General features: G+C 56.6%; 3 protein-coding genes across 8 annotated transcripts; 2 read left to right on the top strand and 1 right to left on the bottom strand.

Annotated features, from left to right (window-relative positions):
• Positions 1–7,166: 7,166 nt before the first annotated feature.
• Positions 7,167–10,164, bottom strand: LOC110468976 (signal-regulatory protein delta). 5 transcript variants are annotated; one of them, XM_085557831.1, is made up of 5 exons: positions 9,992–10,164; positions 8,703–9,062; positions 8,376–8,577; positions 7,980–8,019; positions 7,167–7,653 (listed from the first exon to the last, which is right to left on the bottom strand). In XM_085557831.1, exons 1-5 carry the CDS (start codon positions 10,053–10,055, stop codon positions 7,525–7,527), a joined length of 795 nt encoding a protein of 264 aa, XP_085413957.1. In that variant the 5' UTR covers positions 10,056–10,164; the 3' UTR covers positions 7,167–7,524. The 5 variants fall into 5 exon arrangements, with proteins under 5 accessions (XP_085413957.1, XP_085413956.1, XP_085413958.1 ...); XM_085557830.1 differs by having other exon boundaries at positions 7,167–7,712; positions 9,992–10,118; XM_085557832.1 differs by having other exon boundaries at positions 7,167–7,650; positions 9,992–10,118.
• Positions 10,165–10,554: 390 nt separating this feature from the next.
• On the top strand, positions 10,555–13,099 carry LOC144247200 (signal-regulatory protein beta-1-like). Its single transcript, XM_077787081.2, has 5 exons — positions 10,555–11,052; positions 11,382–11,741; positions 11,939–12,250; positions 12,377–12,724; positions 12,874–13,099. The coding sequence occupies exons 1-5, from the start codon at positions 10,986–10,988 to the stop codon at positions 13,071–13,073; spliced, it is 1,287 nt and encodes a 428-aa protein (XP_077643207.2). The 5' UTR covers positions 10,555–10,985; the 3' UTR covers positions 13,074–13,099.
• A 1,027-nt stretch (positions 13,100–14,126) lies between these two features.
• Positions 14,127–22,159, top strand: NSFL1C (NSFL1 cofactor). 2 transcript variants are annotated; one of them, XR_014949605.1, is made up of 10 exons: positions 14,127–14,244; positions 14,952–15,049; positions 15,610–15,684; positions 16,768–16,933; positions 17,258–17,350; positions 18,009–18,118; positions 18,545–18,682; positions 19,152–19,316; positions 20,228–21,779; positions 21,913–22,159. XR_014949605.1 is itself a non-coding variant. In XM_021527348.4 (9 exons), the coding sequence occupies exons 1-9, from the start codon at positions 14,143–14,145 to the stop codon at positions 20,388–20,390; spliced, it is 1,110 nt and encodes a 369-aa protein (XP_021383023.1). In that variant the 5' UTR covers positions 14,127–14,142; the 3' UTR covers positions 20,391–22,159. The 2 variants fall into 2 exon arrangements, 1 of the variants encoding a protein (XP_021383023.1); XM_021527348.4 differs by having other exon boundaries at positions 20,228–22,159.
• Positions 22,160–22,677: the final 518 nt, after the last annotated feature.

Below are 22,677 nucleotides of genomic sequence, written 5' to 3'. Positions count from 1 at the left end.
GCTCGGCAGTGCTGGGGGAACGGTTGGACTCAATGCTCTTAGGGGGCTGTCCCAACCTCAGCAGAAGACAGGGACGGGGGCACAAGAGAGACCCCACTCAGGGCAGCTCAGCAGGGACACAGGGTGGCCCCAATCCTGCACCCTTTGTGCCAGTGGTTGCAAAACTGGGAGACGTCTGTGCTGGCTGTATGGGGCACAGCTGAGCTCACCGCAGCTCTCATGGGCTCCAGAGCCACAGGGAGCCTTGGTGCCCACCCTGGACCCTGCTCCAACCCCAGGAGCAGAAGTGCTGTGGAGGAGGAAGTGGCAGAGACAGGGGGGAGGGCAGGCAGGGTGCAGGCAGAGAGCTCCAGCCATGCAGGGACATTTCAGAGCAGGGTGTTAATAATTGATGGGTTCTTGGGAGCTGTTTGGACTAAAGCCTCCCTCCCACCTCTGGAGGAGGAAGTTCTGCACTGTACTGGCTCCTGGGCATGTGGTGGCAGTGCCAGTACCCAGATCCCCCAGCACACAGCCAGCCCCATGGAGTGGCTCTGGAGAAGACCTTGATCTCCCCTTGGTGGTACCACTAGGACTGTGGAGGAGCTCGGCCGAGGGAAGAGCGATATCATCTCAGTTTCTAATGCCAGTTGTTGGGGATTTTTCTGCATCCTCTCCAAGTTCTTTGTTGATTGCAAATCATTATCATGAAAGCACATCCGAGGCTGCAGCAGCAGATAAGGCTGTGCTGCCGGGCCGGCAGGAGCTCATCGAGGCTGCACTGCCTGAGAGTCCTGCAGCAGCTGTGGATGGAAATAAAACTGCTAACGTGGGGGATTGATCATGTTCAGCCAGCTCAGCCCATTGCTTCCTGCTTGGCAGAGCCCTTGCTGTGAAGTGCTAAAATCCAGGTTCAGAGGTGGGATTTGTGCTGTGGAACCTGGTGTGTGGGCATCGCCGGAGGGATGCCCCATGGAGGGCTGACATGGCACATGAGGGGTAGGAGACCTGGTCCGGCCCTGTGCCACTCTTAGTGCAAAGGAAGATGGTGTGTCCAGCAGTGGGGGATTCGTGGGGTCATTTCTGAAAGTGCTGGATCTGGTGCCTCATGGTGGGAATGGCATGACTGCTGGGATGCAGGGGGGCTGCACCCCCTGAAACAGCCAGATGAAGCCCTTGGAAGAGGATGCTGAGCAGCCCTCAGGGCCATCCCTAGCCCTGCTGCCAGGCTGTCCCTGTGTCACTGTCCCCATGTTGTCCCCATAGCAGCTCTAAGGCTCAGGAGCTACATTCCAGACTTGTTGGCTCTTTATTTTGGCCCTGTTGAGACCCAGCACTCTCAGTTCTGTGTGGCTGAGGTTTTTCTGGCCCTGCTGCTGGAGAAAAACACTTCTCCGAGGGGTGTGTGTTGGTCTGTCCTTTTTTTTTTTTTTTTAAGTTGAAAGGCAACAAAAATCTGGGGGATTATTTCTGGTCAGCAGGATCCACCACGCTCCCGGTGATTGCATTGCTCCAAGGGGTTGGCCCTGATAAGAAGCTGCAAATCCGAGCTGCCAAGTGCTGCCATCCCGCTGGAGCCTTGGAGGGGGATCAGGGATTTAGAGGGTCTGTGTGATGTCTAACAGGTTTAGAAAATATTGCCTGGGATTATCCACTCACGGCGGTGACCAGAGACCTCTGAGCCGCGGCAGACGCCGGCACCGCGGATGTTCGCTGAGGAGGGTCCTGCGTGCAGAAATCTGAGCTGTGTGTGCCTGCTGGCCTCCGTGTGCACGTCCCCTCGTGTGCACACGCGTGGATGTGCAGCAGCGGCGGCTCTGGGGAGAGCCGGAGCTGTGAATGGGGCTGGTGTCCCCTGACACCGCGGGGACTGCTCCGGGGTGCCAGAGGGGTGCTCCAGCCTTCGCTGTGCAGCAATCCTGTGAGGGCAGCTCCTGACCGCCAGCGTGAATGATATCCACCCAATTAGCCCAGCCTAGCCCCAAGGATTAGCGGATGGAATCATCATCCCAAGGCGTAAGCAGTTAACGCCGCTAATTAGCCATCGCGTGAATCCCAGCCCAGCCACAAACCGCAGCGCCCGCGGGAGCCGTGGGCAAGGGGTGATGCGCACCCAGCCGGGCTCCGGGAGACGGGAGCTGTTTACAGAGAATTCGCCGGGCTCGGGGATCCGTTATTTTTACGCGTTGCCATAGCTACTGATACCATTATAAAATTAAGCCTGAACCAAGTGGAAGAAACGGATCTGTCAGAAGGAATTCTTTTCGGCAGCGCGTCGTGGGGCCGAGCACTGCCGAGCCCCGAGGGGTGATGGGGGTCCCCGCTGCAGGCAGCTGCATCCTGCCCACGGGCACGTCGCTGGAACGGGGCGCCGGACAGGCTGCGGAGCTCCGGGATCGCCCGGAGCCACCGGCGCCAGCACAGCCCCTCCGGGCTGGCAGCAGCGCTGGGCACGTCCCGGGCGAACAAAAGCCCGCTGAGAGGGAGCTTTCATGCCGTGCTGTGCTCCCTCCCGCAGCGCCTGCTTTCCCCGTTCTCCTGCCTCTCTCAATATTTTTCCCTTTCCCCGCACTTCGCTGCAGAGGGACGCTTGTGCCGGGCTCGGGGCAGCCAGCGCTGGGGCCACGGCCAAGCACAGCCACACTTTAAGGTCGCTCGGTGCCGGGAGGAGCAGGGAGAACCAGGGACCCCACAACGTCCTGCCCTCGGGACAAGGAGCTCCCCAGGGAGTTTCCTTACCCTGAGCTCTTGCTGGACAAAACCACCTGGAGCATCCCCAGGAGCGTGCGGGGCTCACTTTGGGTACAATGTACACGGGGATGTTGGCAGGACCAGGACCACACCAACAGCTGATCCAGCATGAAGAGCCCTGGGAACTCCAGTGCAGGCAAGGCCCCCCTCCCACCCACTCTGGGACCCTCACTCAGGCACTGGTGGGACCCAGCACTGCAGCTCGATCTGCCCGCCCTGTGCCAGCTCCAGAGGGTGATTGTCTTTGAGCAATGTCCCGTCCAACACTGACAGCACAATGCAAGTCTTTCTTAAGCACTGGATGTTCCTGTGGATGTTGTCCCATGGCCCTGGAAACCCCTCTTTAATCACTGCCAGAGCCTTGGCCTCGTGGTGTCCCACAGAGAAGGACCTCATGGGCCAAAGGAGTGTTGGGCACAAAGGCTGTGCGTGACACTTTTCAGTTTCACTGCCTACCCCCTCCCCTTGTGATTGAAGAGATGAGGAATGGTCCTGGGGCAGGCCCCCATCCACTCCACACCCCTTCAGCTCCAGGGATTTAATGAAAATTATTCCAGGTTGGCCAGAGAGGTTCCCAGTAGCAATTGCAATAGCACAACCTTCTACTGGACACCAGAGAACCCACAGGGAAAAGCAGCATCCTCCAAACACCTTCAGCTCTTCTCAACTGGTCTGCAGCCTGGGGCTCCCAGTTTGCTTCATGGGCCTGGCTGGGCAGTGCTTGGAATCCATCTCCTCCCTGAACATCCCGAGTGTCCCAGTGCCATGGGGTGGCTGCTCCATATCCTGGCTGTCACTGGGGCTGTGCCTAGGAGGCTGGAGATATCCCCACTGTGCTGGCCTCACTCTATCAGGAGGGGACAAGGCTGGCACTGAGGCTGTGGCACAGAAACAGTTCCTATGACAACCCCAAATCCCAGACCTGTTTATCCCCTTTGGTGAAAATCCACAACAACTGTGAAACCAGGGAATAAGATTCAATAGTAAGACCTGAAATAAATCAGAACCAGTGTAAAGCATGTCACCGTTTTACTCTGGCTTTGCTCCTTTCCAAGGAAAAGCCTGAGAAACAGGGAGCAGCAAAGGGGTGAGCTAACAGGTTTGGAATTGGAGGGAGCAGGTTCCAACCATGCAGCATCCCAGGACTTCTCTTCTGGCAAGGACCCAGCCCAGGCCAGCCAGCAGGCATAAACAAGACCCATGAGGCAATTTTGGGGGACAATCAAAGTGTCTCTGAGACCCTCTCAGTCCCTCCAACCCCCTCAAAGCACCCAGCTGCTCCTCCAGCTTCTCCTGCTGCATCCTGCTGGCATGCTGGCACAATGTCCCCATGGCTATGCCCGGTCCCTATGGCATCACGGGGTCCCCAGACCATCCCTGGATGCCTGTGGCATCGTGGGGGCCCTGTGGGGTCCCTGTGGCATCGGGTGCTGTTAGACCTGTGGCTGTTTGGGTGATGCTGGTGTGCAAAGGGACTGGCCTGTCTCTCCCTGGTGACTTGTGGGCACCACGGTCTCACAGTAGCCAGGACGGGGATGGGGGCAGGGATGGAGACAGAGCAGGGGCACAAGGGTGTCTTGGATAGAGACAGCCACAAACCAGGCCCTTGGCTGGAGCTGTTGGCCTGTCAGACACCGGAGGAGACCTGGAGACACAATATCCCCCGGGCACCCACCCCTGTGACAGACACTGCCATTGTGGAGTGCCTCTGCTTCTCACTGCTGAGCCGGGGCACCCCAGGACAGGGCACAAGGTATTTATCCCTGTCTCTCCCTTTTTCTCCTTGCCCAGCCCTGGCACCCGCACAGCTCAGCATTGTCCCATTCCCCGTGAGTGCAGCCAGCCCTCTCCTGTCCCCCAGGATACAAAGGAGACCCCTGCACCCCCCATTTCAGCCAGCCTGTGTGCTGAGATCATGCTCTTCCTCGGCGGTAATTGAATCGCTGCTCCCCTCCCCTGGCTGCCGGGACCAGCCCCTCCCAGCAGCCGCTCTCCAGCTGATTGCTCCCTGTTACTCTGCGCTGTCTGCTGGGGGCTCAAGCTGCCCTTGGCTCCCGGCACAGCCCACGCTTCCCACTCGGGCTCCTCGGCACAGCGTGGAACAGCACAGCATAGTACAGACCACGGCTCACACCATGGCACACGCCGTGGCACACACCATGGCACAGACTACATCTCACACTGTGGCACACACCGTGGCACACACCATGGCACACGTCATGGCACACACCATGGAACACACCACAGCTCACACCACAGCACACACCGTGACACACACCATGGATCACACCACGGCACACACCACTGCCCAGTAAGCCCTGCCAGCCCTCTCACCTTGACACCTCCAGGAGATGTTTCCCACCTCCTGGCATCAGGAGTGGGTCAGATGCCAGAGCAGCCCCTGAGCATCCCCTGGCTGCCCAGAAACCCATCACAGTGCAGCCCAGATCAGCCTCCCCAGCCCTTTTCCTTGGCTTTGCCATTACATGAGGTCCAGGCACCAGGCTCACACACCATGCTGAGGAACAGCTGAGGTAAACCTGGCATGGCACCGCCCCGGAGTGTCCATGCACAGGGACACAGCCAAAAACCTGCTTGAAGCCAGAGTGTCCTCTCCTCCTGGGACACCAACACTCTCCCAGTACCCATCCAGGCACCACCTCTGCTCTGCACTTAAGTCCCCAGCTGTGGCAGCAGAGCCTGGTTGGTGCCAGCCTCAACTCCAGCACTGCCCTGTGCCTCCCCCAGCAATGGCAGCTCCTGACCTCCCACACACCCTCCAACCACGCAGGTCACTTAGTGGGACGTGACAACCAGCAGCACCAGGAAAACAGCACGGATGAGCAGTGAATCCATGACCCCAGCACTGCCTGGTGCTGCCCCCCGAGCCAGGCTCTGCCCCCCGAGCCAGGCTCTTCCCCCCGGCACGCTCCTACCTTGTGTCTGTGCCCAGGTTCTTGTTTGTGCTTTCACTGCCGGCACACCCCAGGCTGAAGGCTTAAAGGATTTTCCTTTAATAACCACCAAATCCCTCCCCTGGGCAGTAAGCCGCAAACCTGGGCCCTTTCCTAGGTGCAGAGCATTCTGCCAGTGCTCTGCTCACTCCCTTCTTTGCATATGCTCCTATCAAACTGAATTTCCCTCCTCCTGATTCAACCCAGTGCTTAAAAAGCCGTAAATCCCCTTGAATTTCATTTCCTCCACTCCTCGAGGTCTATCCCCGGTTTCGGTCTCACCCACATATTTTACATACTCGTGCTCACAGCCTTGGTGTGAGATTTCTGCCAGTTTTGGTGCTGTCCCTGCACAGAGCCTGGGCAACCCAAGCCCTGCCCAGAGCAGCTTCCTCAGCTAGGAAATGATTCATGGCCCGGTCATGCCTCCACTGGGGAAATGATGCTGGGAGAGGCTTCATCCCAACACCCCAACCCCCAGGTTGAGGCCAGGTGCTGGACCCCTGACCTGGCAAACTCCTCACCACCACTGTGCCTATGGGGTGCTGAGTGTCCCCAAGCTGTCCCTGAGAGAGGGGTGACCCCAAACTCTCCCCACCTGACATCCCCAGAGCAGGTGACTCATATTCAGTCGTGCAAATCAATTTCTTTAGTGACTCTTCTCCCCACTGTGACAATTTTGTCCCCTCAAGGATTTCCCTGCCAGCCCCGCTCCCCTGGGTCACACTGTCTTATTTCACTTCTCTTTTCTCATTTCACAGGAAAAAAAGTAGATAGAGCTGAAAACTGGTGACTGTATCAGCTTTCAAGGTCACAGGCAGCTGTGCTGGCAGCAGGTTCCTCTGCCTGGAAATCCTGTTTTGGCCTCAGCTCCTTCTGCCAAGGGGGCTGCTGGGGCCACACCTGGTGGGAGCTCAGCTGCCATGGCTGGGGAGATCATGGCTGGGGGCTGTATGTGTGACTGGGTGTTGCTGGCGGCTGCAGCAGTGGCCAGTGTGGAGGGTGACCTGCAGATTCCTGCCACTGCCACCTCGGCCCTCTGGCTTCCTGCCACTGGCCCACTTCCCTTGGAGGTGGGCACCAAACACGTGGGCACGAAGCAGGGAATGTGCATGGAGCAGATGTGCAGGAGCAGATGTGCATGGACTGGAGCTGAAGATGTGCATGGAGCAGGGGAAGGGGCAGAAGGGCCAGCTGGTACCAGCATCGTAAGCCCCTTGAGGAGGGCAGGGAAAGGTGGGCAAGGGCTGGGCCTCAGCCTGGAGCAGCAGCACCAGGGGCCATTCCTGAGAGCCTCCTGCTGCCTCGCCAGGAGATGCAGGTTTTGTGGGACTGGGTAGGTTCCCTGCCTGGGGCAGGCAGGAGCTGGGAGCTGACTGGGGGCTCAGCAGTAGCATGGGGGTGGGCTGTGTGGGGCACACATCCCCCCAGGACCCTGCAGGACTGGCACTATTGCTCTGAGCACAGCAGGACTGGACAGAAGGCTGTTTGCTGGCTTTAATGAGGGTGGTGAAAAGATAACACGAATTATGAACCTGTGGGCCAGGAAAGGGCCAGTGGAGGCCCATGCTGGTGGACACAGCTGTGTGTGAGGTCCTCCTGGTGTCATCAGCACCAAACAGCTTGCACAAGGCAGAGGTGCTTGGCCTCGTGGTCTGATCCTGTGCTCGAGAAAGCTTCCAGTTCTTGGGAGAGCTCCCCTGAGATGCAAACATGGTGAGCACGGGGTGCCGAGCTGAGATCAGGGTGCACCGTGCAAACAGCCCCACTTCTTCCTTATTGTGCCCTGCAGAAACGTCCCTTCTTGCACCCTGCCACGGGCAGGCAGCGGTGCCACGCGTCACTTGGCAGCTGCCCTGAGGCTGGCATACTCGGTGGGGGCTGTGCCCGGGCTCCTGCCACGCCGTGGGGCCGGGGGCAGGGGCTGCAGCTCGGCGTAGTGGATGTCATTCTCCTCCTTGCTGCTCTGCTGCGAAAGTGCACACAAATGGGGAATGCTGCCACGAGGAAAGGCTGGCAAAAATAACCCTAAAGCACCACATTGAGAGTTGGAAGTGACCCACAAGGATCACCCAGACCACCTCATGGCCCTGCACGGGACAACACCAAGAAGCAGGTTCAAGCCAGGCTGGAGATGCCATAGCTGCAGAGGTGGTGCTGTGGTGCAGAGTGTGCAGGGAGCACATGCAGGCAGCTGCTGCCCACCCGATGTCCCTCCTGGCCCCAGAGTCCTGCAGGGCTCCTGCCAGGCCATCAGCATGGGATGTGCTCCCCATACTCACAGCTCACTCCTACCTGGTTGGGCGGGTGGGAGCTCTCTGCATCCAGGACTTCACTGTAGGGGGAAGGATAAGGATGGCCATCAGAAGGAAAGGAAGCCAGGCCCTTTCCCCACCCAGCACAGCCCTCAATTCCCCTCCCGAATTTCAGCAGGATGCCCCTGCTGAAAGCAGAGAATAGGGACAAAGTGCTGATTGCACGTCTGGGCTGGGCTCAAACACACGGTGAGGGGCTGCAGGAGCTCCCTGGTACTGGGTGCTCCCTACCATGAAGCTCCTGTGAAACGCAGAGAGAACTGACAGAACACTGCACCCGCAAGTAAAGGACCTTTTCTGGGGCAAGTTACAGCTCCAGACAAGAAAGGAAGCCAAGATAAAGCAGGTGCAGAAGGAAGAGGTGCTGAGTACAAACCTGGAGGTGCCGGGGGTCCCTGCACAGCACTGCAGAGGGACAGATGAGAAGCTGCCGGTGGCCACTGTCCTGGCTGGGCAGGGGCTGCCTGCCCTGCCTTGGAGCTTCCTCCTGTACATGCAAAGGGCGATGAAGAGGCCGAGGAGAAGGAGGAAGCAGAGCACTACAGCTGCAGCCACCATTCCAGGAAGCAGGGTGGCCTCTGTGGAGACAGAAGCAGAGCAGGAGAGGATGGTGGGTGTGGGGCAGAGCAGGACCTCGGTGTGGGTAGGGTGGGGGCTATGGGATGAGCTCCCTGGGAGAGGTGTCCTGCTGGGCTGAACTCACCATGCACAGACACCTCTGTGCCACGGCCATGCTGAAACACCTCATCATCACCAGTGTTCCCCTTGACAAACTTCACACAGTAGTAGCTGCCCGTGTCCTCAGGCTGAACGTTCCTGATGCGGATGGTGAAGTCTGTGTCAGACTTATCCACTACTCTTGTCACATGGGAGGAAGGATCCTGCTTATTCTGGTCATAGACAGTTTTGTTCTCACTGCCCCAGCCCTTCAGCCACATCACAGGACCTGGTCCAGCGATCCCAGATGTGGTGCAGCTCAGGGTGAGCGTCTCCCCCACTGCCACTGACACCTTGGCCTGGGGCTGCTGCAGTCTGAAGTTCTGACCCAGCTGGGCACCCGCACCTGGGCACAGAGACAGGAGAGTTCAGGGATGAGCGATGGGCTGAGGCAAGGGCAGCCTCACAGACAGAGAAGCCCCAGTATCCCCCAATTTGCAGCTGAGAGATATCCTGGGAAATGGCAGAGACAACATGCAGGCACTGGGAGGGAGGAAACTCTTCAAAAACTGGTTCAAAATGAACAAGGGGCAAATCTGAAAAATGAGCAGGCTGCCCAAGGCAGTGGTGGAGTCACCACCCCGGAGGGATTTAAAGGACACATAGGTGTGGCACTTGGGCACATGGTTTAGTGGTGATCTTGGCAGTGCTGGATTAATGATTGGGCACGAGGATTTCAGAGATGTTTTGCCACCCAAACAGTTCTGCAATTCTTTGATTTGATAAATCTGCATCCTGTTCTGTCGCTTGCAGGAGGTGCTGCAGCTGCCTGGAGGCCAGAGAGGTGCAGAGGGAGCAAAGGGGAATTCCTGGCAGGAAAAACTCCCAAGTGCTGTTAAACATTAACACCCTGGCCCTGTTCCACACCAGCCAGGATCACTGGGGCTCTGGGAGGAATTGGGGTTCACAGCCAGGAGCCACCCAGGAACCAGTGTTCTAGGAAGGGATGTGCAGCCCTGTAGCCCAGCACAGCCCCCTGACCCCTTCTTGTCCCAAAATCCCTCCTACTCCCCAAAACCCCTTGGGTCCCCAGACTTCTCCTGCCCAAAGTCCCTGACACGCATGGCAGCAGCTCGGCAGGGCTCGACTCGGCTGTGCCCATCCCCGGGCTGGGGGATGCTCTGCACCCTCGGGGACGCTTTGACCCCAAAAGGTGCTCGGGCAAGGACCACCCTCCGCCCCGCCGGTGTTTATCTCTGCCGCCCACTCGCGTTTATGGGGCAGACGGGGCAGGGGTGCTCCGAGAGGATTTGGGGGGCCCCACTTCTGACTCACCCAAGAGTTGCCGCTGGACGGGGCTTCGCTGCCCGGACAGGAGTGGAGCTGCTGCCGCGGCCATGGGTTCTGCCCAAATTTAGGGAAGGGGAAGAGGGACAGGAAATTGAGGCGAGCGCGTGGTTAACGCTTTGGTGTCTGCTCGGGGCCGCCGGGTATCACCTCCGGCGGGCATCACCTACTGAGACCCCACCGGGCAGCATCCTACTGAGACCCCAGCGGGCATCACCCTACTGAGACCCCGCCGGGCATCATCCCCGGCGGGCATCACCCTACCGAGACCCCGCCGGGCATCACCCCACCGAGACCCCGCCGGGCATCATCCCCGGCGGGCATCACCCTACCGAGACCCCGCTGGGCATCACCTACCGAGACCCCACCGGGCATCACCCCACCGAGACCCCGCCGGGCAGCACTCCCGGGCCGCCTGGCACCGAGCGGCTGCCCTGGGCTCGGGACAGGGAGCAGCTTTGCATCCTCCCCGCTCCGGTGGGGAGCAGGAGCAGCGGGGCTTCGGGATGTGAGATGCTCAGTGTATCCCGGGCACTGCTCTGCACCACCAACCCACGGGAGACACCATCCCGCACCCCGATCCTGCTGCCAAGGGCTGGGCACCCCAGGGTGCTGAGCCACAGGCTGGCCGTGTGTGTGGGAGCCTGCTGGATGCGGGGTCCCTCTTGCTGGCTGCTCGGTGCCTGTGCCCATGGCTGTGACATGCATCTGAGGGGAAAGTGGGTGGACATTGCCATTATGGACCAGCGTTGTGATAGGAGATGATGTGGTAGGAGATGGGTGTCTGTTTGAGAAGCAAATGGAGCGTGATTGCAAGGAGGAACTGGGCTGGTGGTAGCCCCTTTCCTTCCCTTCTGCTGGGCAAGAGTCCAGCACCCTGCTAAAGTAAGCTCAATCCAGCAAAGTCAGCTGAGCCTAGTCCAGCAGACTCCAACGGAGCTGAGCAGAGCCCAGCCATCAGCGAGCAAGGCGTGGAACACCCATGGATCTGGTGGCACAGGAACTGCCTCTCGTGTGCCTGATGCTGCTCCTTCTCTGCAGAGAGCCGGGTAAGTGGGGCCTGCACAGCCCCATCACATTTCCCATACATGGTTTCCCACCCTGCTGGCCTGGCAGTGCTTCCCTGTGCCCATGGGTACTCAGGGATCTCCTCTCACAGCCTCCCTTCCAGCTTGCTTTTATCTCCAGTTGAAATTCAGTTTACTCCAGCAAGAGTCTAGGCTCTCTTCGTGCTGCAGTTCCCAGCAGCCTGGGGGACAAGGGACCAGAATATCTCTCTGTCCCATGCTTGGGGCTCAGGGGGTCTGATGGTGCCTTGTGCTGTGCCCCAGCCCTGGGGCCTGTTGTCAACTCCAAACCTTTCTGTCTCTCTGCCCAGGTGTGTGTGCCCAGGTGGGTCAGGCATTCCAACTGCAGCAGCCCCAGGACAAGGTGACAGTGGAAGCGGGGGAGACGCTCACCCTGAACTGCACCACATCTGGGATCGCTGGACCAGGTCCTGTGATGTGGCTGAAGGGCTGGGACAGTGAGAACAAGACTGTCTATGACGCAAATAAGCAGGATCCTTCCTCCCGTGTGACAAGAGTAGTGGATACGTCTGACACAGACTTCACCATCCACATCAGGAACGTTCAGCCTGAGGACACGGGCAGCTACTACTGTGTGAAGTTTGTCAAGGGGGACACTGGTGATGATGAGGTGTTTCAGCATGGCCGTGGCACAGAGGTGTCTGTGCAAGGTGAGTGGGGCTCCTGGTGGGAACAGCCCAGCGGGCTCTGCTCAGGTAGAGCAGGGATGGGGAAGGGGCTCAGGGCTGGTCCAGGAGAGGATCCCATGGGCCATCCCCATGCCCTTGTGTGAGACTCTGCTCCAGGCAGGCCCGGGGCTGGGCAGGGGGCAGAGCCTGCTCTGATGGCCCCGTGCTTCTCCCCACAGCCAAACCCAGCCTCCCGCTCGTGTCTGGGCCTGAGCAGAGAGCGAGGCCGGGGCAGTCGGTGCCTTTCACCTGCACGACTGGAGGGTTCTTTCCTGGAGAGATTGAGGTGAAATGGTTCAAGAATGAGAACCCCATGGGGGTTCATCTGCCCCAGATCACCGAGGGGAGGATGAAAACCTACAACATGTCCAGCAGAGCCAGGCTGACCCTGCAGAAGGATGACGTCCTCTCTCAGCTCACCTGCAAGGTGCAGCACCCCACGCTGCCGGCCCCGCTGCATGGCAGCTACCAGCTCAGCAGAGTCCTGCGAGGTGAGGGCTGGGGGACTCCCACTGCTGTGAGCTGCTGTGGGGCTGGGCTCCCTGGGAGGAGGACGGGGGTCCCTGTGGGCAGGAGAGGAGGGGACACCAAACACTGAGCTCTGCCTCTCTTCCCAGTTCCCCCCAGCATCGAAGTGCGCGCTGAGCCGAGCCCCATTGAGGTGAACAAGACCGTGACCTTCACCTGCCTTGTGAAGGAGTTTTACCCAGCAGATGTCTCCGTTTCCTGGCTGGAGAATGGGAGTGAGATAAAGGTGGAGAACGCCTCTCAGCCATCAGAGCTCCCCCAGCATTTGTTTGAGCTGAGAAGCCAGGTGGAGGTGCAAGCCACCGAGGAGAAAAACGGGTCCACGATCACCTGCATGGTGGTGCACGATGCCCAGGCCCCTGCCAACAACTCAACCTTCCTGTGGATCTCCAACCCGGCCCAAGGGGCATTGAGCAACAGGTCCCAGATGGCTAAAGGTTTGTCAGAGCTGCTGGGATGGGGTGCCTGTGCAGCTGTGTGGTGTCCCCCACTGAGGAAGCTTGCAGTCCCAGGAAAGGCTCCCTGCGGGGGTTTGGGATGCCTCTCCTCGAGCCCTGGTTGCTCACATCCTCTGTTCCCACTGCAGGTGACAACTTTCTGTCCAGCCTCCTCCTCCTGTGTATGAGCATCCTGCTGGAGAAGGGGTTCCTCGGCGGGCTCCTCTTCTTCCTCTTCAAGCGCATGAAGAGAAAGGCGTCAGAGATGCTGCCCTGTCCTGCTCCAGCTCAGTCCCCAGCTCCTGGAGCCAGGTCTCAGGGTTTGGCCACTGCCAGCAGCGCTGTGTGAACTGGAAATAAAGGAACCAGGATGCAGAGGCTGCCGTGGGCTGCTCCGCGCCGCCAGTCCCAGCCCTTACATTCGCCCTGCGCTGGGGCTTGGTGCTGCCCATCCCCAGCACTGGGTGCTGCACATGGGCTCGGTGCCGCCTGTCCCAGTGCCCAGTGCCCAGCGTTACGCACACGGTGCTCGGTGCTGCCCATCCTGCTTCTGCTCATCCCGGTGCTCGGTGCCCGGTAGTGCCCATCGCAGTGCCCGGCGCTGCCCATCCCGGTGCCCGGTGTCCGGTGCCCGATTCTGCCCATCCCGGTGCCCGGCGCTGCCCATCCCGGTGCCCGGTTCTGCCCATCCCGGTGCCCGGTTCCACCCATCCTGGTGCCCGGTGCCCGATTCTGCCCATCCTGGTGCCCGGTGTTGCCCATCCCGGTGCCCGGTGCCCGGTTCTGCCCATCCCGGTGCCCGGCGCTGCCCATCCCGGTGCCCGGTTCTGCCCATCCCGGTGCCCGGTGCCCGGTTCTGCCCATCCCGGTGCCCGGTGTTGCCCATCCCGGTGCCCGGTGCCCGGTTCTGCCCATCCCGGTGCCCGGTTCTGCCCATCCCGGTGCCCGGTGTTGCCCATCCCGGTGCCCGGTTCCACCCATCCTGGTGCCCGGTGCCCGGTTCTGCCCATCCCGGTGCCCGGTTCTGCCCATCCCGGTGCCCGGTGCCCGGTTCTGCCCATCCCGGTGCCCGGTTCTGCCCATCCCGGTGCCCGGTGCCCGGTTCTGCCCATCCCGTTGCCCGGTTCTGCCCATCCCGGTGCCCGGTGCCCGGTTCTGCCCATCCCGGTGCCCGGTGTTGCCCATCCCGGTGCCCGGTGCCCGGTTCTGCCCATCCCGGTGCCCGGTTCTGCCCATCCCGGTGCCGGCGCTCACGCCGGGCCGGGCGCGGTGCAGTTCCACCTCCTATCCGGCAGGGGCCGCTGTTTGCGGCCGGGCGCCGCGCTCCGCCGCGGGTGTTTCCGGCCGGGCGGGTTTGGCGGCGCACGCGGGGGCGGCCCGGGCGGCCCGGCGCGGTTTGGGCGCTGCACCGCGGCAAGATGGCGGAGCGGGAGGAGGCGCTGAGGGAGTTCGTGGCCGTGACCGGCGCCGAGGAGGAGCGAGCGCGGTTCTTCCTCGAGTCTGCCGGCTGGGACCTCCAGGTACCTTTGCCGCTGTCCTCCGCCCTCCCCGGGGCGGTGCGGGGGTCGGCGGGGCCGCGGCTCGAGAGGCCGTGGCGATGGCGGGGGCAACGCTGGGCCGAGGTCGGTGTCCCGCAGGCTCAGGCCTCGCCCCCGTCCGTCGCCGGGCTCAGCCCTTGTGGCGGAGCCGTGGGCTGGCTGAGACGGAGGCCTCTCCTCGTTCTGTCGTTCACTTTGTAGCGCGAGGTGAGGGACGGCGGCTCCGGGGTTTGCCGGGGTTATGTATGTTTTCCTGGGATGCTGGTGAGGTGCTCAGTGCTGTGCTGTTGGCGCTGTCAGCAAACAAACTGAGGGGCAGTCAGTTTGACTGACCATTCTGACCTGCTCCTCAAACTGGCTGTGTCAAATTCCGAGTCTGCTCATGCATGGCACAAAAGCTGCTGTTTCAGAGGAGTTATTTTGGCATAACTCCTGTAGAAGTGCTGCAGAAGAAGGGCCCTGACACTCCCTGACGGGGAGGGTGACATCCCTGCAGCACTGAGTGTCCTGCCATGACACAGCCAAAAGCAAACCCGCTGAGGCCTCCTGTTTGCCAGGACCTGCAACAGGGGAAATGACATGAAGTGTCTTTAGTGTGAGGTGCTTTAGGAGATCCAGCATGGCAGGTGCTTCAGCTGGGTTGTTTGTGTGTGTTTTTCCTGAGGAGCTTTGGTGGTTTTCCCTTCCAGATTGCTCTTGCCAGTTTCTATGAGGACGGGGGTGATGAGGACATCCTGACCCTTCCCCAGCCCACACCCAGCTCCATATCCAGAGGCACTGGAGCCAGGTGAGGAGGGAGCTTCAGCTCCATACTGGAAAGCTGACAAAACACACTCTCTAAACCACTGATTGTGTTAATTTTCAGTAAAAGTAGCTCTGTGTTTAAGTTTTCTTGTGTGGTTCTCTAGAGACAGCGAAAACCTGAGTGTTTGTACATCACAGGCATGGGTGTTATTGCACAACTAAGCCAGAGATCACTTAGGAAATCTTGCCTCATTGCCCAGCAAAAGCTTTTGACATTAAAAACAGTCTGATAGTGACCTTTCATTTAAGCAGATCACATCTCTGCAAGAAGAATATTTTCTTATTTTGTGTGACATCTGAGCTGATCAAGCTGAGCATTTTACGAAGCAAGAAAGTGAATTTTACCTTGTCAAATCCCTTTGCAGTAAGGGAATGCTGTCCAGGCCCAAAGAGGATCTGCTGCCTTTGTCATGAAGGAAAAGTTCTCTCGGGTCAGGTGTTGGTGAACAGAGCCCACCTTGCAGAAGGAGCCTGTTGCAGTGTGGAATGTTCCAGCTGGGAATGTGTCTGGAGGCTGACATCCTTCTTGCTGGATTTTTGCAGTGACCACCGAGTAACCTCCTTCAGAGACCTTGTACATGCTCAGGAGGAGGATGATGAAGAGGAGGAGGGACAGCGGTGAGTTTGCAGCTGAAGGCTCAAATGCTGGGTGTTTATCCCTTCTGGGAGGGTTTGTGCCTGTGCATAGCTTTTTTGAAAAAAACAGGTTTACACGGATTTGAAGTCCCTGTAATGAAACCTTTGAGGTTTGACAGGGCAGGTTTGTCAGTGCAAAGCCTCTGCACAAGCACGTGGTCAGCTCAGCTCTGAAAGCCTAAAATGGGATGTGGAAGGCCTGGGTTAAGAATAGAAAACAACTTATTTGTATCCACAGGGAACAGAAATGTGAGATTATACAGGGATTGGTTTTCTTACTTTGAGGGTTTATTTTGGTTGGGGTTTTGGTTTTGGGTTCTTTTTGTTGAAGTGTTGCTTAAGGGTAAAGTAACAGAGTGTGGAGTCAGAAATAAAAATGTAGGGGCCCTTTCCAGGGGAACATGGAATATTAGTAGGACAGTGTCCTGCAGTGTCAGCTCTAAGTAGTTAAATACCCTTAAGGTTGACGGGCAAGGTAAATGGAATGGAACTGATGTATCTGAAGGGGTGGCTCAGGCTGGATGGGCTGTGATCTGCAGGCAGCTGGGAGCTCACTCTGTGTGTTACAAGCCATCTGGAAGCTAATAAATCCAATCTTCCAGAGTGCTTAATTGCACTTCACTGACTGTGTCCATTGCTTCCAGTTGAGATCCATCCTTTGCGTGGCATGAGCGTGTGCCTTCCCTCACAATTCCAGCTGGATGTTGCTCTGTCTGGTCAGAGATTTGCTGGAAGCCTTGCTCAGCTGGGTAATCGAGCTGGTAGCGGTGTTTAAAACTGGGCTTGTCCCTCTGGGCTGCTCCTCTTCCCAGGTCTGAGCACTGTTACCACTTTATTGCTATTGATCCACGGGTAATGTACAGGAATTGACATAAAAAGAAAGTCTTTGCAGCACAGGAGCTCGCATGTGGCTGCAGTGGGAGATACACTGGGGGTAGCCAGTGTTTGTAGATCCAGGGGGTTCCCTGAGCTGCACAAGCACCAACAAGTGAGCCCTGACCCAGCCCGCTGGCTCCTGCAGGAGCAGCAGGCAGGGCTGACCAGGAGCTGGGTGCTTTCTGTCAGGTTTTATGCCGGTGGCTCAGAGAGGAGTGGCCAGCAGATTGTGGGTCCTCCGAGGAAGAAGAGTCCCAACGAGCTGGTGGAGGATCTGTTCAAGGGAGCCAAGGAGCACGGCGCGGTGGCAGTCGATCGGACGGCCAAGAGCGGTGGTGAGACGAGCAAGCCAAAGGTGAGAGGGAGGAGTTCTTTCTTGTGTTCCCCGTTTCAGTTAAGGTTCCACCCTGCCAGCTGTTTGGTACTGAGGAGTCCCGGAATTATCTCAGCAGCTAAGTCTGGACTCCTCTCTTAGTGCAGCTCCATTTTGTGTGTCACAGCGGCAAGAAAAGCCACTCTGTTGTGCCACACTGATTTGCTGAAGCTGTCACTGCCTGCAGGGCAGGAGATGTTGCTGATGCCATGAAGTCCCTGTTTACCCACAGGGGTGGTGGGAATAGGGAAGCAGCTCCTTGGGTGTGTGTGGTTCTGTAACCCTGTGCCTGCCTCTCTCTCACAGCCTTTTGCAGGGGGAGGGTATCGCCTTGGGGCTACTCCAGAGGAGGAGTCGGCTTATGTGGCAGGAGAGAGGAGACCAAGCTCTTCTCAGGATGTGAGTATCTCTGCTTGGGCTTGTAGCTGTCACTCCAGGGATTTCTCTGCTCCAACTACTGAGCTTGCCAGCCCTGAGAGATACAAAGCTTCATAGAAATTCACAAGGACAGAAATATGGCAAATCCTGCTTCCTGTGGGATTTCCAAGTAGAAAGTAGTAGATGGTTAGGTCTTGGGTAAACAGTTTTCTGGTGATCTTTTAATTAAGAATCTGAGCCTTTCTTAGAAGTGCAGATTGGGAAAAATAGTGTGCAAAGAGCACTGGGAAATCAACTCTTTATCCATTATTTTATATATATCCAATATATATCCATAGATGGGAGCTGACAGTATCAGTTCAAGATTCCCTTGTGCTTGGTTTTTGACCAAACAAGGTTGTGGCTGTGGTGGAAACCTAGTTGAGGCTCCTTACCCAGTAAATTCCTGGCTCTTCAGCCACATTTATCCAAAAGGGGACCATGCCACCTTCTAGGAATTGACACTTGACCATTACATAAAAGCTGCTGCTTTGGGTTTTTCCCTTAGCTCAGAGAAACCTGCTGGAATGTTTTTGCACCTTGAAGCTCCTCTCCCCATCTGAAACTTTTCACTTTGCTTCAGTTTTTGTTGTCACCAAGATGCTCAGTAAGGCTGATTGTTCTTTTGGGGCTGCTGCAGGTGCACGTTGTACTGAAGCTCTGGAAGAGTGGATTTAGTCTGGACAGTGGAGAACTGAGGAGCTACCAGGATCCATCCAATGCCCAGTTCCTCGATGATATCCGCAGAGGGTACGTAATGAGAGGGGAGAAAAGGGACAGCTGTTTCCTGAAACATGAGTGTTTGTGGAATCCAGGCTTCTGAATCCATGGCACATTTCACCTGAGCTTTCTTGCAAGAAATTAGTTACTCTTAATATGGAACATTAGGTTCAGGTAAACAGGGAATGGGTTTGGTTTATGTGGGGCCTTGAGAGTGTTAAGTAAACAAACATGTTGCTATTTGTGTTGAGAATTTCTGATGCATTGTGTCACTGCAGGTGAGGGCCAGAGAGAAATAAGCTTTAATTTGTGTCTGTCAGTGGGAGGTGTACATCTGCCCTGTCAGTTAAACACAGTCTCTCTGTGATTCCTGAAATTCCAGGGATCTTGGGCTTTATGTGCATGCATTCCTGCCTTGCTGCCTCAGGCAGCTGCCTTAGAAGATTCTCTCTGCAGGGAAGTCCCAGCTGAGCTGCGCAGGTTAGCACGGGGTGGACAGGTGAACCTGGACATGGAAGATCACCGTGATGAGGAGTACGTGAAACCTAAAAGTGTCTTCAGAGCTTTTACTGGAGAAGGACAGAAGCTGGGCAGGTGAGACGATGATGACACTGCTTTACTACATGTAATGTGAGAGTCACTTGAGCCTTGTGAGGTGGAGCCTTCTGATTCATCCTTCTGAAAGAAAGGCACTGGGTGCCTGTGGGATGGGAGGTGTTCCTCCAAGGAAGCAAGGCTCACTGACGTATACTGGGAGGTGGCGCAGCCTCTCCCTGCCAGGAGCCAGATCCCTGGCTTGGAACCTCCCTGGTGTGTTGCATTGGAGCAGTGTTTCCAAGTCACACTTTCCCCTGTTAACTTGTGGCACCAAAGGGGATGGTAGAGTTGAACTTGTAGACAAGTTCCTGCTGACTGGCTGACTCAAAAATTCTGACTTGCAGCTTGCTTGTGGAGGAGCCTGGTAGTTGGGCCTGGCAGACAGTGAGCTTGCTGCCTGATCTGGTACCCTGTAGCCAGGTGAGTTTGGTGTCTAACAGCTCACCTTGTGTCTCCCTGTTGGCAGCACCGCGCCCCAGGTGATGGGCACCAGCTCGCCAGCCCAGCAGGCAGAGAACGAAGCCAAAGCCAGTTCTGCCATCGCGATCGATGAGTCGGAGCCCATCACCAACATCCAGATCCGGCTCGCTGACGGTGGGCGCCTGGTCCAGAAGTTCAACCACAGCCACAGGTACGAGCATAGCAGGGAGATGGCCCTGCAAGACAAGGAGCAAGTGCTAAAATCCTGGCTGGCCTGCCAGAAGGAGCTCTGGGCATCCTATACAAGTGAAAGGGAATAAAGTTGTTGTGGTGTTTTTAAGATAGTTGCTAACTCTTGGGTGGGATTTGTTTTCCAAATTGGGATAGATTATAGCCCGACCCTTGGGAGTGTGTTATCAGCAGAACTTTCCTTGATGTTGCCTGTAAAAAATTGATTCTCTTCTAATGGCTTTGGAAACTGGCAGATAATTAGGAACCTGGTTCAGTTACTCTGACTCAATTTAGGCTTTTCTATGAGGTTGTTCCCTGTGCTGAATGGTGCACCAAGGGATGCTCTTACCACAATTCTGTTCTTTACATAAGCAGAGTGGGCTTAGATATGCCACAGCTTCACTCAAAAGCTCTTGAATTCCTTCTCACCTTCCTGATGTTGTAGTTTATACTCATTCCTCCAGTTTCTATAAGGGTCAAGCTCAGGGCAAAATGTTACAAAAACCTCTGCCTGTGACTTGAGTTCCAGAAATGGATCCTGTGTCACTGTGTGGCTGATCACAGGAGCTGAAATCCTCTGGGTTCTGCTGTGTGTGATAAGCTCGCAGTGTCAGTTTAATTGTTCAAAGCAAAGGGTCTGGAGGTTTTCAGTTTCAGATAACCCCCTGACAACACAGACAAGAGAACACCGAGCTGAGCATGTAGCCCAGGAAGCAGCTGCTACTATTTCACTGAAAGGGAGCAGGTTGAATCAGAATAGCCTGGTGTGGCCTGTGGTGAGAGCTGGAATACAGACACACAGCTGCAGGGCTGCACACTCTGAGCAGAGCAGTCATTTGTCCAGGCTGGGCAGTAACAGCACCGCCCTGTGTGTTTGATCCCTTTGGACAGGATCCGTGACATCCGGCTCTTCATAGTAGATGCTCGGCCAGCGATGGCTGCCACCAGTTTCGTCCTCATGACCACCTTTCCCAATAAAGAGCTGACTGATGAGAACCAGACCCTGAAGGAAGCCAACCTGCTCAACGCTGTCATCGTTCAGCGGTTGACATAAAGGACCCAGCTCTGGCCACAGCGCTGCGGCGCACGGGGCCGTCTCCTCCCGCGCGGGCGCCGGCGCCGTGCCACGCAGGCCCACATCTGCTCGTAGCTCTGGGTTCTTAGGTCTTGGTTGGACTTTTTCTCTTTAGTTGCATTTCCCATGGGGTTTTTTTGTGATGATGATGATCAGTGGACTTTAAAATAAAGAAATGAAACAAATTCGTTTGGAAAGGAGCTGCAGCCTCTTGTGCCCCAGATTCCCCCAGGAGAGTTCAGTTACCTTGTGGATTGAGTTACTGTACTTGGAGAGGGGAGGAAGGCAAGGGGGAAGGGAGCTCCAGGGAGCAGTTTCTGTTAGTAGACTGCTCACCACAGTCCTTTCTCTTCTCTCCAGGAACTGCTGTAAATACTCCCTTTTTTTTTTCACACATTAAATGTAAGTTATCTGAGAATGGGTGATCTGATTGTCAGGATAATGGTTACACTCCTGTAAAAGCATTGTGGGGGAAATCTTTGTGAAAGAGCTCAGTGTGGGGAAATCTCTGACGTGTGTGAGGTGCAAGGTTTAACACTTCCCATGTTTTTCTGGTGAGAAATCCCTGACTTTCCTTCCTTCAGCAGAACTATTGGGGCATTCATTGCAGGCTCCACCTTCTCTGCCTTCACTTTTTCTGACAGGCCAGGCTGGCTGCAGGTTTAAATTGCTGTATTGCATTTCTCTGAGAAACCCTGCTGCTGACTTCTTCTTTCCAAGAAGGCACGAAGCTGAATCAGCTTGAAGTGACTGGAAGTAAAAGGCAAACAGAGTCTGTCTTACTGGAAAGCAAGTTCAGTCCTGAGAGGTGAATTATCGAGATGATTGCAACAGCTTGGGTGGAAAAACTCAAGGCTGTATTACCATTTGATGCATTTCCTCTCCTGTGCTGAGGACTAACATAGCTGAACTCCTGGAATTCTCCAGCATTGATCTGTTCTGTTTGTGTTTTGGGCTCAGGTTTCCATCTCTTTCCCTCCTTTGAACAGTATCCTGTGGGTGAATTCCTTACGCCCAGACACGAGGCATTGGTAGCTGTGGCTTAGTTGTCACGGAGTATTGTGCCTCTGCACTTCACCCCCCAGATGCTTCTGTCTTTGTTCTGGGCTTCTGAGCAGAGCCCAGAGCTTTGCTGAGCCGTGGGCTGCAGCCACCAGCTCCCTGGGAGCCGGGTCCTTGGGAAAGGCTGGAACGCTCCTTCCCCACCTTGCCTTAGGCACCGTTGAGCTGTCACTGCACCCCCTCAGCACTGGGAAACTGCCGGGTCCTCGCCTTGGAGCGAGTGTAGGGAGCTTGGGAGCAGCCTGGAGGGAGCTCGGGAGCAGCCTGGAGGGAGCTCGGGAGCAGCCTGGAGGGAGCTCGGGAGCAGCCTGGAGAGAGCTTGGGAGCAGCCTGGAGGGAGCTCGGGAGCAGCCTGGAGAGAGCTCGGGAGCAGCCTGGAGAGAGCTCGGGAGCAGCCTGGAGAGAGCTCGGGAGCAGCCTGGAGAGAGCTTGGGAGCAGCCTGGAGGGAGCTCGGGAGCAGCCTGGCGAGGGCCGCAGGTTGGGCAGGTTCAGCGTGAGGAACTTGCTTGGCTGCCTGTAGAACACAAACCAGAGAGCAGCCCTCAGCAAGGGCATTTTTACAGCAGTTTCTCAACTGAGAGCTGAATTAACTCACAATTTTCATTACTAAATGGACGTAAGTGTGTGTAACAACCAATTTGTAAATTATTGTGAAAATTGCCATTAAAAGCCCACAAACAGGAAAGTAATGTCTGACCCTTTCTAATAACAGCTGCCATCTGGTCTCAGATTTTGGATCATGCTCATTGAGGGTGTTTCCTCTTTGGGTTGTTCTGCGAGCAGACTTCCTGTGCTGAGCTGTCTTCTACTAAATGAGACTCAACCTCTCAGCAGCATTTTTGAAGATTTTTTTTTTTTTTGTGACAGGAGAGCTTGGGTTTCACCTGGGCATCACTTGCCTCGTGTATGTTATAACCAGTGACTAACCTGTGTGAACCAGCCAGGAGAATTGAGAAAGGAAATTTCCTTTGGCACTGAATAGATTCACAACTGCCTTGTGGAGTTTTTGAATCCTGATCTTCACATGTGCCATTCTGGGGACTTGGGACAGCACCTTCCAGAGTGCTGGACAGGATACGCCCCCAGACCCAGAAAGAAAGTTTATCTTAGAGAAAGGGTGCAAGTTACTTGTCTCCTGCTTCTGTGTTTGTTAGCCAGGTGATCAGAGCACTGAGGTGGTGCACAGCTGCTGTCTGGGCTCTT

This window comes from Lonchura striata, chromosome 20 (genome assembly GCF_050655825.1).
Source record: "Lonchura striata isolate lonStrDom1 chromosome 20, ASM5065582v1, whole genome shotgun sequence".
NCBI lineage: Eukaryota > Metazoa > Chordata > Aves > Passeriformes > Estrildidae > Lonchura > Lonchura striata.
This window is presented reverse-complemented; position numbering and strand designations above follow the sequence as displayed.